At 39.0% G+C, this 14,715-nt stretch overlaps 1 protein-coding gene across 1 annotated transcript in view; it reads right to left on the bottom strand.

Moving 5' to 3' along the window:
* Nucleotides 1-13,655, bottom strand: part of LOC139660789 (apoptosis-stimulating of p53 protein 1-like) — a gene marked incomplete at its 5' end in the record, with an annotated part of 50,540 nt that extends 36,885 nt beyond the window's left edge. Inside the window, 3 exons of the mRNA XM_071539018.1 lie at nucleotides 7,401-7,462; nucleotides 11,609-11,716; nucleotides 13,508-13,655. Of these exons, the coding sequence (XP_071395119.1) occupies nucleotides 7,401-7,462; nucleotides 11,609-11,716; nucleotides 13,508-13,655 (318 nt within the window). The remainder of the gene's footprint in view (nucleotides 1-7,400; nucleotides 7,463-11,608; nucleotides 11,717-13,507) is intronic.
* Between the last annotated feature and the right edge of the window lie 1,060 nt (nucleotides 13,656-14,715).

Here is a 14,715-nt window from a genome sequence, read left to right as displayed (position 1 = left end):
GTATTTGTTAATGGACAGGACAAGCTTCTCATGTTGCTGTTGCTACTTAAGTTTCACATATGTTGTGATCATACCATAATCTGAACCACATGGAGATATTTGACCTTTCTATGTGTGAGTATTACATTTCCCAACAGTGTATATGTCCTTTGGGTTATGCACACACACAGATACATACACACACACACACACACACACACACATAGTTCTGATAATAGGTCCCTCCAGTAATGAAAGCCATCCCCTCCCATCTGCTGCGCCCCTCCAGTCAAAATATTCCTCCTAATCTACAATAACAGCCTTGTGACATTCCTGCAGCCTCCGGGTGGCCGCAGAGGAAAACTCTATTATCAGAACCGCTTCAATGACCAACATTCATACAGCGGGGGGGGGGGGGGGGGGGGTCTGGTGGTCAGAGAGAGCGTCCTGTAACTGAGAAGTCACAGCTTTGAACCCCCCCCCCCCAACTGCAAGTGTGTTCATAAACAGTTGTGTGTCTTGACAAAGTGTAAATGAGCAAGGCATACTTGACGACCGGTTGGATTTAGGGAACACACACTTTTGACGACCGGTTGAATTTAGGGAACACACACTTTTTACGACCGGTTGGATTTAGGGAACACACACTTGATGACCAGTTGGATTTAGGGAACACACACTTGATGACCGGTTGGATTTAGGGAACACACACTTTTGACAACCAGTTGGATTTAGGGAACACACACTTTTGACAACCAGTTGGATTTAGGGAACACACACTTTTGACGACCAGTTGGATTTAGGGAACACACTTGATGACCAGTTGGATTTAGGGAACACACTTGATGACCAGTTGGATTTAGGGAACACACACTTTTGACAACCAGTTGGATTTAGGGAACACACACTTGAAGACCAGTTGGATTTAGGGAACACACTTGATGACCAGTTGGATTTAGGGAACACACACTTTTGACAACCAGTTGGATTTAGGGAACACACACTTTTGACAACCAGTTGGATTTAGGGAACACACACTTGAAGACCGGTTGGATTTTGGGAACAGACATGCCACGCAACCCCCAAAAAAATCACCAAAACACAATAATGGTGATGTGCCAAGTGGATCAGAAGGCAAGAGATTAAAGTCCTGAACCCTCACAAACTACAAGATCTGTATAACCGACACAAAACTAGCACTGACAATCAGTCATGATGCCAAATTGTGGCTAGAGAATCAGGCTGAAAGTCATGTAGTGTGTCTGTAGAAGTTAAAGGCCCCATGATACGGCATCATTACTTCCTTGATTTGATATATTCCCTGTTGAAACAGGATATCGGTGCAGGACATAATGCAGCGAGGGCTCATTCAAAAGTGTACACCAATGGAATCATCAGTCAGGAAGAGAAAGATATCATTGAATTCTTAGTTCTTATTGAGTAGCCTAACCTTCATCAGGGAATTACCAGAGTGACTGAGGTCTGCCGACGTCCCTGAACCCGGACTATCATGTTACCTCATGAAGCGTTTCTAGTGACGAGACACACAGCGGATATATTCATCTTAATCTACACCAACACAACCCCTGACATGGATGGATTGCCAAGACCGCACACACACACACACACACACACACATACACCTGACATCTCAATATATCCCATAGCAGTGCTCCCACACACAGCTGGATGGAGTAGAGTTACACACAGTTGGATCAACAGACTGTGAAATGTGTATGTGTGTGTGTGTGTGTGTGTGTGTTAACCCAGAACAAAGTGTGTGATATAGTCCAAGCGGTCAGGCCGAGGTTAGGGCGAGGTTTATAGGAGGCGGGCCTGTGGAGGGGAAGGAGGGAATGCTGGGAAAGGACTGGGGGGACTGGGAGGGGTGCATTGTTACTTTTCCCAGTAACAAGTACCAAATTACAATTTCATTTTCAGCAGTAATAGTACAGTCACGTTAGTTATCTTCCTCAATAAATATCAGGTTGAAGTTGAATAATCCGAAAACCCAACCATCCACTGATTCGTTTTCCTCATAATTAGTAGCGGTCCTCTCAAATTAAAGCTATCTTAGATGAGAAATGGTAGAGAAGTTGACTTTCTTTGGGTGGAGGTATCATGATTTTAGTAAAAGTATGACAAGAATATTGGTTTTGTTTCCTGATCATTCCCAGGCGGAGTTGATTTATCCTGATTTTTTTTTTGAAGGGAAGACTGGAGCAATTGCCAAATTTTGGGATTGTAACAGAAAAGTAATAAGTCCAGAACTGACTACTTATTAATGATTTATGTTGGAAATGTCAAAAGGACACAGGTACATTTTTCCATATGATTTGGGAGTGTTCTTTGGTTTATACATTTTGGTGTAAGATTCTGGGAACCTTGGAGAAATGGGATCAACATTGCCTCCACATCCACGATGTTGTCTTTTAGGGGACAGGGCAGTCATACCAAACGTTACCAATAATGAGTTCAATGATGATTGGTAATATTACAGCAGCCAGGATGATATTGCGCAATTGGATATGTTCGAGATCCCCTGATATGAAGGAGTGGATGGATGCAATGATTGAAATAGCAGCATATGAGAATATGTTAGGTAGGGTCAATGGAAATGGAAAAATTAAAGGAGACCTGGGAGCATTTTTGGCATCATGTAGAACTGCAAGTTAACCCTCATCCTACAGACTGGGGTACCCACAGACCCCAGAGCTATACTTTTTGTCATATCTCACAGGTGCTTTATTCTATCATTCCGATTTTTCATGACTTTGTCAATCAATTTGTTCCTAATGACTTCATACCATTGTTTTCTGTTTCTGATTTGATTAGTGCTTTTTAAAAAATACCAATGTATCGGGGTCCTGGGGGACCCCGGCCAAAAGCACCCAATTCCACCTATGCAGTTTTAATAGATGGAACTATTTATTGAGTTCATGTTTGCCATGGGTGCTAATTTAAAGTATCACACACTATGGGGGGGGGCACTCTGTCAGTCATTTTGAAGGAGACAGACACAGATGCAGCAGACACAGATTTGGGGCTCAAAGCGAATGGGCACTGCACTAGTAACTAATAATGTTTAGAGAAGAAATAAGTTGCTATGATGGTTGTTTCTTACAGTAGTTTATTCTTGGGGTCCCCAGGGACCCCAGCAGGTAGTCCTTGTATGTTAAATATGTTGGTAGGATGAGGGTTAATAGTAATCTCATATTCACATTGAAGCCTAAGTATTTCTGAGGGACTGTTTGGATTCGGGGTGGGTAACACGGTCTATGACAGTGGTTCTCAACGTGGGGTCTGGGGACCACCAGGGGTTCTCGAGGGGGTTCCAGGGGGTCTCCAGCAAATTGATGAATTGTTAAACTTCACCATTATTTCATTTACAAGAAGTGAACACAAGTAGAGAATGTAGAAAAATGACTGTTCTGATCATAGTTTCTCTGTTATCTCTCTACCTACAATACAGATAGTCTTGGAATTCTGGATAAAATCTAACAATACAAATATTCTCAGATTTGGGTCTGAGAGACAAAATCTCATCAAATGGGGGTCCTTGGTTCTAATGTGGACTAAATTAGGGGTCCTTGATATGAAAAATGTTGAGAATCACTGGTCTATGATACACAGACAGAAACATCATACATTTGGCATGGATGGAAATGTGACAATATGGGGATGCAGGGCCTCTGCTCAGCAGGAGCAATAGATAGAATGGTTTGGCTTTTGCATGAACATAAAGTTCACATTTATTTAGAATCATTATTATTATTTATTCATCTATTTTTGTTTGTTTTTATAGTGCTATGACTGTCCTAACAATAACAATAGCTTGTACAACTGCAACGTACCGTGTAATACTGTAATATTGAATACTGTATACAATATTAACAACTACAGACACACACAACTCCATAAAGCCAGTACTGTCTGCTGCTCCTCAGTTTACATTCTGTGAAACAACAGCCGGTGTGTGTGTGTGTTTGTGTGTGTGTGTGTGTGTGTGTGTGTGTGTATGTGTGTGTGTGTGTGTCTGAGCTATTGGATATGATTATATAGAGCCAAGAGTCACACCCTGACACAAAGTCATACATCCACATCCTGACGTAAGGCTGACACACACACACACACACACACACACACACACACACACACACAGACAAAACAACACTGACCAACCCAAACACACATGGCCAAAAGAAACCACACCTTGCCTTGCACATAGCTTCCACACTGACCCAAACACACACCATGCTCTGATCCTGTGACACACTCACACACATACACACACACACACACACACACACACACACACACACACACAGTGAGAAACACATGGGCAACATTCCCACCCTGACACAAAGACAAACTGCTTGACGAGCAGCAACAGTCAGCCAATGTGCATGTGTGTGTGTGTGTGTGTGTGTGTGTGTGTGTGTGTGTGTGGGTGGGTGTGTGTGTGTATGTGTATGTGGTGTGTGGGTGTGTGCATTTGGATCATGAACACAAGTGAGAGGACGGCCTCTTCCTGAATCATCAGAGAACAAGAAAATCAAACACACACACACACACACACACACGCACCACAAACACACACACACACACACACATATTTGCACAAACCTTCTTAAAAATAGTTCTGCCTCGTCGTCTGTTGCTCTGGTTGTGAGCAGTCAGTCGATGTGGTAGTATGACACACACACACACACACACACACACACACACACACACACACACACACACACATGAATACACATTAGTTCCTATGTCCAATTTTTCAATCATTCCACTATGGATGATGAGTTGCTGTGAGCCAATTGAGGTATAAAAGTGGAAAGTATACACACACACACACACACACACACACACACATTGAAAAAGGAAAAAAGAAACACACTTCCAGAACTCACCCTCTTGCTCCGGTCTTGCCCTGAACTCTTTGTTTTTTGGTTTTTTTTGCTTTTTTGCTTTAAACCAACAGAAACGGAGGGAAAAACAACGACGGGCAAAAAGAGAAAGACTTGTAGACGAGTGCAATGGAGGGAGTGAGGTGAGAGGGAGAGGAGGGTGAGGAGGAGGAAGAGGAGGAGGAGGAAGAAGAAGAGGAGGAGGAGGAGGAGGAGCTGTTTGGCTAGCTAACAATCCTCTTAGCCTGGTTATGTCATGGGACCGAGCTAATCCTACCTTCACTGACTGACCGACACACACACACACACACACACACACACACACACACTTTGGGTGACTGGCCGACCGGCTGACTAACCAGCAGACTGACCGACACACACACACACACACACACACACACACACACAAATAGACACACCGGGTGACAGGCTAACCGAGGCCTAACCAACAGGACAAAGCTAGCATCTATCTCACGGTTAAACACAACAGCTAGCAAAGTCCAAAATAGCTATTAGTGATTAAAATAATAGCCTGCTAGCATGAGGTCAGCTACTCTTTTCTCTTTATGACTCATTATTGTTTTTTACAACCGACGATAACAGGATGAATCAAGCTAGCAAAAATAAAAACGGTTAGAAAAAACAAAACAGTTAGCTTGATAATTAGCTCGAGACAGACAGGCTACTACTCTGTTTACGTCTTTTATCTCTGTCTGTGTATATGTGTTTATATATTCGTGTGTGTGTGTGTGTGTGTGTGTGTGTGTTCACATGGTTCTTGCTGGTAGAGAGCTATAATCATCACTGTCACTAATCCCCCGGACTAATCCGCTAGACTACACACACACACACACACACACAGACACAGACACATTCATATACACAAACACACATGTACGTGCACACACACACGTACACAGACACATTTTAAATGCTTTGTTTGCATCCACTAAATGATGTGATATTAAATATATTAAATCATTTAAGGACATTTAAGGATATTTAAGGCTATAAACAGCATCGTCTGACTGATTGAATTGCTAATTTGTAAACTTCTGATCTGCGAACATGTTAAAGTATGCCAAATATTACAACCCATCAGCTTACAAATATACAACCAAACACCTCTTGTATACGCCGCTTTAAGGGCTGATACTGGGTCAGTTTGTCTGAGGCTCGGTAAAGGTCAGGGCTGAACCAATACGGCTTTTGAAGGCCGATACCGATGCCCATAGCTGATATTTCCTTCCAATTTTCCATGTGTTTACAGTTTTTTTCGATCACTATCATGAATTGAAGTGAACTGAAGTCACATGGTCAAAACTCTTCACACAGTCAGTGAAACAGAAGTCTAATCATTTTTCATTACTTTCACACAAAATGCATTCAATGACCACATTTTCCAAAAACCATGAACTCTTTTCTCATTCATATTCCACCAGCTGCTAAACACTATATATCTGCAGCACATTTTTCAAAAGCTAACACACTGTTTTCAAAACTGTTCAAAACACATTCAAAACAGAATGATGGCAAATTTTGTGCATTTCTGCAGTAACCATATTTCAATATGGTATATATATAGAGATATATATATATACAGTACTGTGCAAAAGTCTTAGGCATATGTCAAAGATATACATAAAGTGAAGATGCTTTCAAAGCTAATGAAATGAAAAGTTTCTGAATATCAAAAAGTTGCAATAAACAGCAGTCTACTGACACTCTAATGCAGAAAACAAATAAACATCTAAGACTTCTAAGAAATGTATATAAAAAATCTAGGGTGCCTAAGACTTTTGCACAGTACTGTATATAGAAATATCTTAGCATATATAGAAAATCTTAGCAGAATATTTACAATAAAATGAAATAATTATCATTCCAAACACAGCTGAAAGCTTTTAGTCTCATTACTAAACAGATAAAACTATACATGTTGTTGATGTTTTTTGTTTTTTTGTTTTTTTGTTTTGTAATTGTGATTCATTCTTGTTACATGTACTTTAGTCCAGTCAATAAAGTGAAAAGGTGTTATTCTTATTCTATCATGAAATACTGATTTATGTGAAAAATCATTCAAACTTGAAAGATAAAAGTTCATCATTTATGTAATGCTCCCTGTTGCTAGTGTTTTTGAGGACCATTTAGACCATACAGTACTGATCAATTCTCGCATAAACATGTAATCAATCAAAATGCATCATATTCATCATATTTAGAAGTGGACAAAACTGACTAGACCAGATCTGAATTTTAATAAAAGACCAACATCTGCCCGATATATTGATCTAACCTTAATAAACACTGCTGCTCATTGACAAAAACCAGTACCAGAGGTGTTGGGAGTATTGGGAAAATTAAAAAAAAAAGGTCACTCATATGCAGTAGATCTTGGATATTAATCTGAATCAGGATGCAGAACACGCTCTGTCCTGCAGCCTCAGTCCAGCCCAGCCCATTGTGTGTGTGTGTGTGTGTGTGTGTGTGTGTGTGTGTGTGCATTCCCACCTTGTCATTAGCTAGTTCCGTTCCTTCAGTGGCTCGGCTCTGCTCCAAAGGCTGCTGACCGCCTGCATATCAATGCACAATGACAAAATATGAATAGAAATGTTGAAATAAAATATGGAAAATGGACCAGAGTCAGTCAGGCCCCTGTGGCCTGGCAGACGGCTGAACATGTGACTGACACACACACACACACACACAGTTGAATGGTTAATTAAGGGCAAGGCTGCAGCTGTGTGTGTGTGTGTGTGTGTGTGTGTGTGTGTGTGTGTGTGTGTGTGTGTGTGTGTGGCTTATCACCAAACTAAATGGACAGGTGACATCTGCCTTAGTGTGTGAACGGATTCTCTCTCCTTTCTGTTGCACATGCTGCAAATTCATGCTTTTCTTCATATTCTCATATTGTAGTTTTTCCATTTACTTCCATAGAGCATATTTTCCTATTTTTCATATCCATCCTTTTGCCTCAGCAGGTTCTACTGCTGTCATTCCACTTCCATCACTGTAATTCCTATAATCATATTTTCATTCTTTTCATTCGTAGTTCTACTTCATACGTTCGACAAATTTTTACTTACGGGTGTGAATGAAATGTGGATTATTCATATAGTGTCCCTCTCTCTCTATCTATATTTCTATCTAACTTTATCTCTCTCTCTCTCTCTCTCTATCTCTCTCTCTCTCTCTCTGTGTGTGTCGTCTATAAATAGCATTGCAGTTTTACAGTAATGCTGCTAAGGCCAGACTGGTTCAGTCTGGTCTAATCCCAGACGACTACAAGTTCCGCCTCCAGTCAATGGAGCCCTTAAAATAGTGCCTTATTTCAATAGGACAGTTAAAATAACACCTTCTATTCAGTGAGTGAGTAAAACAGTACTTGCATTCAATAGAGCAGTTAAAATAGTACCTTACATTCAAATGTATTTAAAATGTATAAAATAGTCCCTGTATTTTATATTCAACCCAATTGCTTGTCTTATGGTTTTTCCTCAAATTATACTGTTAATACTCGCCTTACTAGCTTCAAACACTTTTAAAAAACATTTTTTTAGGGTGCGATCACACCTACAGTTTGTTTTCCTTGATCTGAACCATAGTGGAAAAGTTGACTTTGTTACAGTTTTTGGATTTGGTTCCTTTAGGATCACACTGACCAATTACAAAGCAAACCGGGGCTTGTAAAAAAAAAAAAAGGTATATGGACTCATAAGTAGCTTGTGTATTGGACAGCTATGGAAAAGAAATTGTATTTGAATCACTTAAAAGTTGAAGTTCTCATGCTCATATTGAACAGTTCCGTTCAAAAAAATGAACTTTTTGAATGAGTGAATTTAGAAATGTAATTTGTGTCAGACACTCTGAGTCAGTAGACTAGCTCTTGAACCTATTTCACCCTGTCAGCAGTTATAACCCATAACTTATAACTTATATCTAACTGTGCAATACCAATTTTTTTGTGCAATAATTCAACTGCAATAATTCAACTGTGCAATACTTATTACTTATTAATTATTTAATTATTTACACTGGTGTATGTATATATTGGGAGTATGATGCATATTGTACAGAATTCTTATTTCTCTTATTTCTATATTATTATTATTATTATTTTTATTCTCATTGTTATATATTGTAGTATAATGCACATATTTTACATATTTCTTACTCTTGTATTTCTATTTTTCTTATAATTTCTTATAATTTCTCTACGCTTGTATATATTCACTTCTACAATGTGAGCAGCTGCAATGTAACCCAATTTCCCCTCGGGGATCAATAAAGTATTTCTGATTCTGATTCTGATTCTGAAATTGTATCGATTTACAGTTTTTTCTCAGTCGCTTCGGTATACCTCTCGAATCATCCTTAACATCTGCAAAACAGTAAGTGCATTTCTCGAAACAATTCGTACAAACAGCACCACACAATGGGTTTCTCACTCATCACTGTCTCTTACATGAAAAAAGTGGGTTGGCCCTCCCTTACCGTTCCAAGAGAGCAACATTGTCTTTTGTTTGTTTACAAGGCTTTGTCTGGCAAGCTTCCACTGTATTTGTCCTCGCTCTTGAGTTTCAGTGCTACAGGGTCATCATACTCGCTCGCAGACACACATTAGATTAGACACACCACAGTATGAACAGTGAGGCAGGAAAGACCGCTTTCAGTTTTTACGCTCCTGATAGATGGAATAGGCTGCAGGACTCTCTTAAACTGGACCGATTTGTTTCCATGGAAAATTTCAGGGCGCTTTTAGAGGATGCATTATGTGGGGATGGCACGTGCTTCTCATAGTCTTGTTGTTATTTGAACCTGTGAATTTCATGTGATTTTATATTGTTTTATATGTTTTTTGTTTTTTTTGTTTTTTGTACTGTAATGTTTGTAATGTGTTTTTTTTTTTATATCTTGTGCTGTAATCAGGTTGTCCTTGAAAAAGAGAGCTTGCTCTCAATGGCCCTCCCTGTATAAATAAAGGTTTACATACATACATACAATGGATTACCTGCAAAAGCCTGTAACTTGCTCAAAATCCTTAGTTTATCTCTCAAAAGTAAATATTTATGTCAATAAACATGTCAGTGCCATCAGAATGACATGTCCTTGTGTCGTTGTTTACAAACAAGATAGTCAAAATGCTTAGTCATGTTGTCAATATAATAGTGTACTCTGTAAGTATTTTCTGATGTAAACTATGGCTAAGGTTTTGAATGATTGAAAATGCTCAAGGCTGCACTTTTTATGTATGGCATATATCAATTTCAACAGTACAAATTTACACATTACTGTATGTGGGAGATTGATTGCAAGAGATTGGACAGGATTCACATGCTTTTACTGTTTGTACTGTAATTTGTTGACAGACCATGTCATTGCAATACAGAAAAGAAAAAGACAAGACTGTTTTACAGCACTGCATAGCACAAAGGAAAAAAATACAAAAGTAGAAATGTAAACATAGGAAACACCCTTAGGCAGAACTGTACATGCATGCTTACCAATTGAAGGTTCATGAGATGCACCTCTGAGCTATTTTAGAGAACTGGTTGATCATTGGTTGATCTAACACTTCACACATTCCCCTTCATTAGTGAAAGGCAAGATGCACCTGAGAGCAATTCACCAATTCAGGACACATTTACAAAAAAAAAGTCTAATAGAAATGTATAGAAAATATTCTTGACAGCTTATGACAACTGGTTCAACCATTTTGCATGTAATGACTTATGCAATGAACTAATGCCTAGATGTTTTGTGGGGTAAGACTATTCAACAGAGAACCAGTATAATACATTTTGATCAACATGACATAAGCAATTGATAATGTAGGAAACAGCAGACAATTGAACATAATCATTTGCATGAATGTGCCAAAGCATTTGCAATTTGTTCAAAAGAATGAGAAATTGCTTTTATGATGATGTGGAGGTTGAACAAGTAGTTTTGAGAAATTTCAATTCTGATCTGAGAAATGTACCAAAGCGACTGAGAAAAACTGTAAGTAACTTTTTTGGCGGGATATTATCTTGCATTGCAGATCTCTCTCTCTCTCTCTCTCTCTCTCTCTCTCTCTCCCCCCCTCCCTTCGTCCCTCTCAGCGTTGTCCTGTCCTTGTTACATAACTCTAATCATCTTATCTGGCTAATTACTGACCTAGCCACTGACCGTAGCTCACCCCCTCAGCTTCCTACACACCACTGGCTCTGTGTGTTTATGTGTCTCTGTGTTTTTTGCGTATATACCTTGATTCCCATCCCTGAGGAAAAAGCCATTGTGTGTGTGTGTGTGTGTGTGTGTGTGTATACGGCATCAATTTGGTATGTCAAGGTGTGGCACTCACCATTATAGTTCAAGTGAGTCCAAACTTGATTTTATAGTTTTTATCATTGTAATGGAGAGTATAGATCAAGCAAAAATCACCAGAATTTTATTTGGAAGCCAAATATCGAGAGAAAAGAGAGAGAGAAAATCACATCAGGGAGCATTCAGGACCAATGTTCCCTCTAAGCTGATATAGTTTTGTAATAATTTATCACATTGACAAAATAATAATATCAAGTCATTAGTCATTGCTCCACTTCGTCCCTATCAATTTAGTCTATTTATATAAGCGGGTTTGTAAGTTTTGGTGGCAAATGATATCAGGATTTAGGGACTTTACCCTGTACAGTATGCGTATATGTTAGTGTGTCAGTGTGTTTGTTTTGCTGTACCTTGTGCCCGGGAGGGGTGGTGTCTGAGGTAGAAGCTGACCTCCGGCCTCCTGGCTCCCCACTGCTGGAGGAGATCCAGCAGCAACAGCTCCTGAGGCAGAACGCGCTCTGACAGGAGAGGGAGGGACAGACAGTGAGCCAATGGGAGCCAGTGGTGTTAAACGACAGAAAAGTACTACACAGTTAGTTCATCTAGACCAGTGGTGAACAGACCAACCAAAGAATGATTTCCCCTTTTTCAGCTTGTTCAATTTGATTATCAGAGGAGTACAATGGGCTGAAAACTATTTAGTATTTTACATGAAGAAAAAGCAAAAATTTGAGAAAAATAGACACAAACTTGTATAGTAGAAATATGTTTTTTTTCCTATCCCATAAAGCAGTGATTCTGAACCTTTTTCACATCAAGAACCCCTAGTTTAGTCCACATTAGAACCACAGACCCCCATTTGATGAGATTTTGTAGATAGTTTTATTGTTAGATATGATTTTGTCCAGAATTCCATGACTATCTGTATTATAGGTAGAGAGATAACAGAGAAACTATGATCAAAACAGTCTTTCTTCAACATTCTCTAATTGTGTTCACTTCTTGTAATTTGCTGGGGACCCCCTGGAACCCCCTCAAGGACCCCTGGTGGTCCCTAGACCCCACGTTGAGAACCACTGCCATAAAGCATGGAGAGACCATTAGTTACTTATTGATATACAAATATGTGTAAATTTCGACATTTACCACAACAAATTCACTGCTTATCTAAAATAACCAGATAGTTGCATGTCATCTTCTCTCTCATCATCTTATGCTGGCTGAACCTGCACCATCTTTTAAATTAAACTTTTTATAGACTTGCAAAATAGAATTAACACAGAAATACAATTTGCAACATAGAATATAAACATTCTATAGACTCCTTACTATGATTTCATTGCTTTTCTGCTTTTTTTTTTTTTTTTAAATCCAAATCATATTGGATTTATTTTCAGTGCTGGTGTGTTTTTTCCTTACACTCTCCTGTAGACTAAGTTGGTGGAACGCCACTGGAGAAAATTGAATGTTTTGGAATGTTTAAAGCCATTTTTCTCACTTTTTACTATTAGACACATAACAGATAAACAAACACAAAATCAACATATCACAAATTTTCCCCATGTGAAGGGCTTTTGCAGGCCACCACGCTTAGTATATCACTACAATACAGGGCAGTACAGCACACGTATGGTTTCTTATTCTTATTCTTATCTGTCCTGTTTCAGAAATGCCACAGAATATCTTTATAAAGAAAAGTCAAAGAATACTATACCCAATAACAATATTCTCACAACAAAACAAAGCCATAAAACTCATTGATCCAAGGTAGATAACACACAGATAAAGAATATGGCCTAGTCGGTCTGTTACTCACACACACTCACACTCACACACTCACACACACACACACACACAAACACACGCGAGTCATGAGTTGCAGCCTTGAGGCATGGCCTCTCTTCACAGAGCAACACTTTGACACAATACCGTCCATAACACCACATTTAAAGTGCTGCCTTCCAGCGTGAACCACTAAGACTCTCCAGTATTAAACCCATTTATAGCCCATATAGCCTGACCCCTCACACCACAATACGACCCATACACAGTGTATTGTTATGTGGATCACTGCTGTAACAACTGTACATAAAAGAATCTAGGCCACAATCTGATGGGCACGGTAGCTTTGAGGGTGTGCATGTGATGGACTGGTCTATTTAATCCAATGTGGACTACAGGCAGTTTGGCCCGCTCTATTGATTTCTCAAGCTGCAGACATGATATAGCTCCATCTTCCTTTATAATTAGCTTTAAAGCAGATAATAGATAGATGATAGATAGATAGATAGATAGATAGATAGACTCACCATGCCCACTCCATACTTCAGCTAGATGACACTCCCCCTCGCCCGCCTCCTTACAGTACTCCACCACGTCAGTCACTCTGGTTGCCGGGGTAACCGGGACCTCGGTGAGCATCTGCTGGCTGTCATTGAGGTAAACCGTCAGGATCACCTGCAGCCGTGGGAACAAAAGGGTTAAATACTCTACAATGACCAGCAACTAGTACACCCAGATTCAGATGGATCAGCTTTAAAAGACATAAATATTATGAGAGGAGGTGGTCTGCAGCAATACACTGAAAGCCAATTTCAGTGTGTATACAGAGATGGAGTTTCATGTCAGGTGTAAATGTAATCCAGCGAGTTCTAGACACAATCAAGATACATAAACATTAACATTAACAAGACATTGATGTTAATGTCAGGTGCAAAGGAGGCCAATGAGAACTCTGGGAGGGCGACAGAAGCACGCCTTAATCAACAGCTACTGATAATAGCACTTTAAAAGAGGGATCTGACTAAACAATGCATGGCCTGATTACAGCTTTAATTAGTCATCAATTGCTGGTCGTCTACACACTCTCTCTCTCACACACACACACACACACACACACACACAAGGCTCTAGTCACAGCACAGAGTAACCTACTTATAACAAACCTAGAAAGAAAAATTGAGACTGATAGAGATCTGATTTGAAAAACTTCACATCTACTCTATTAAAAGTCATTTTCAAAACACTTGTGTGTCTAATTTGGGTCCACACACATGTTGCATTCCAATACAAAATGGTGTTACTGTACGTTAACAGCATAATGTATAGTATAGTATAGTATAGTATAGTATAGTATAGTATAGTTTAGTATAGTATAGTATAGTATAGTATAGTATAGTTTAGTATAGTATAGTATAGTATAGTATAGTATAGTATAGTATAGTTTAGTATAGTATAGTATAGTATAGTATAGTATAGTTTAGTATAGTATAGTTTAGTATAGTATAGTTTAGTATAGTATAGTATAGTATAGTATAGTACAGTACAGTACAGTACAGTACAGTACAGTACAGTACAGTTTAGTATAGTATAGTATAGTTTAGTATAGTATAGTATAGTACAGTAAAGTATAGTATGGTATAGTAAAGTATAGTATAGTATAGAGTAGTATAGTATAGTATAGTATAGTATAGTATAGTATAGTATAGTATAGTATAGTATAGTATAGTAAAGTATA

The sequence above is a fragment of the Centroberyx affinis genome, unplaced genomic scaffold, assembly GCF_046629955.1.
Source record: "Centroberyx affinis isolate AG114_WGS23_722 - 3 ecotype Tasmania unplaced genomic scaffold, CSIRO-AGI_Caff_v1 ptg003385l_1, whole genome shotgun sequence".
NCBI classification, from domain to species: domain Eukaryota; kingdom Metazoa; phylum Chordata; class Actinopteri; order Beryciformes; family Berycidae; genus Centroberyx; species Centroberyx affinis.
This window is presented reverse-complemented; position numbering and strand designations above follow the sequence as displayed.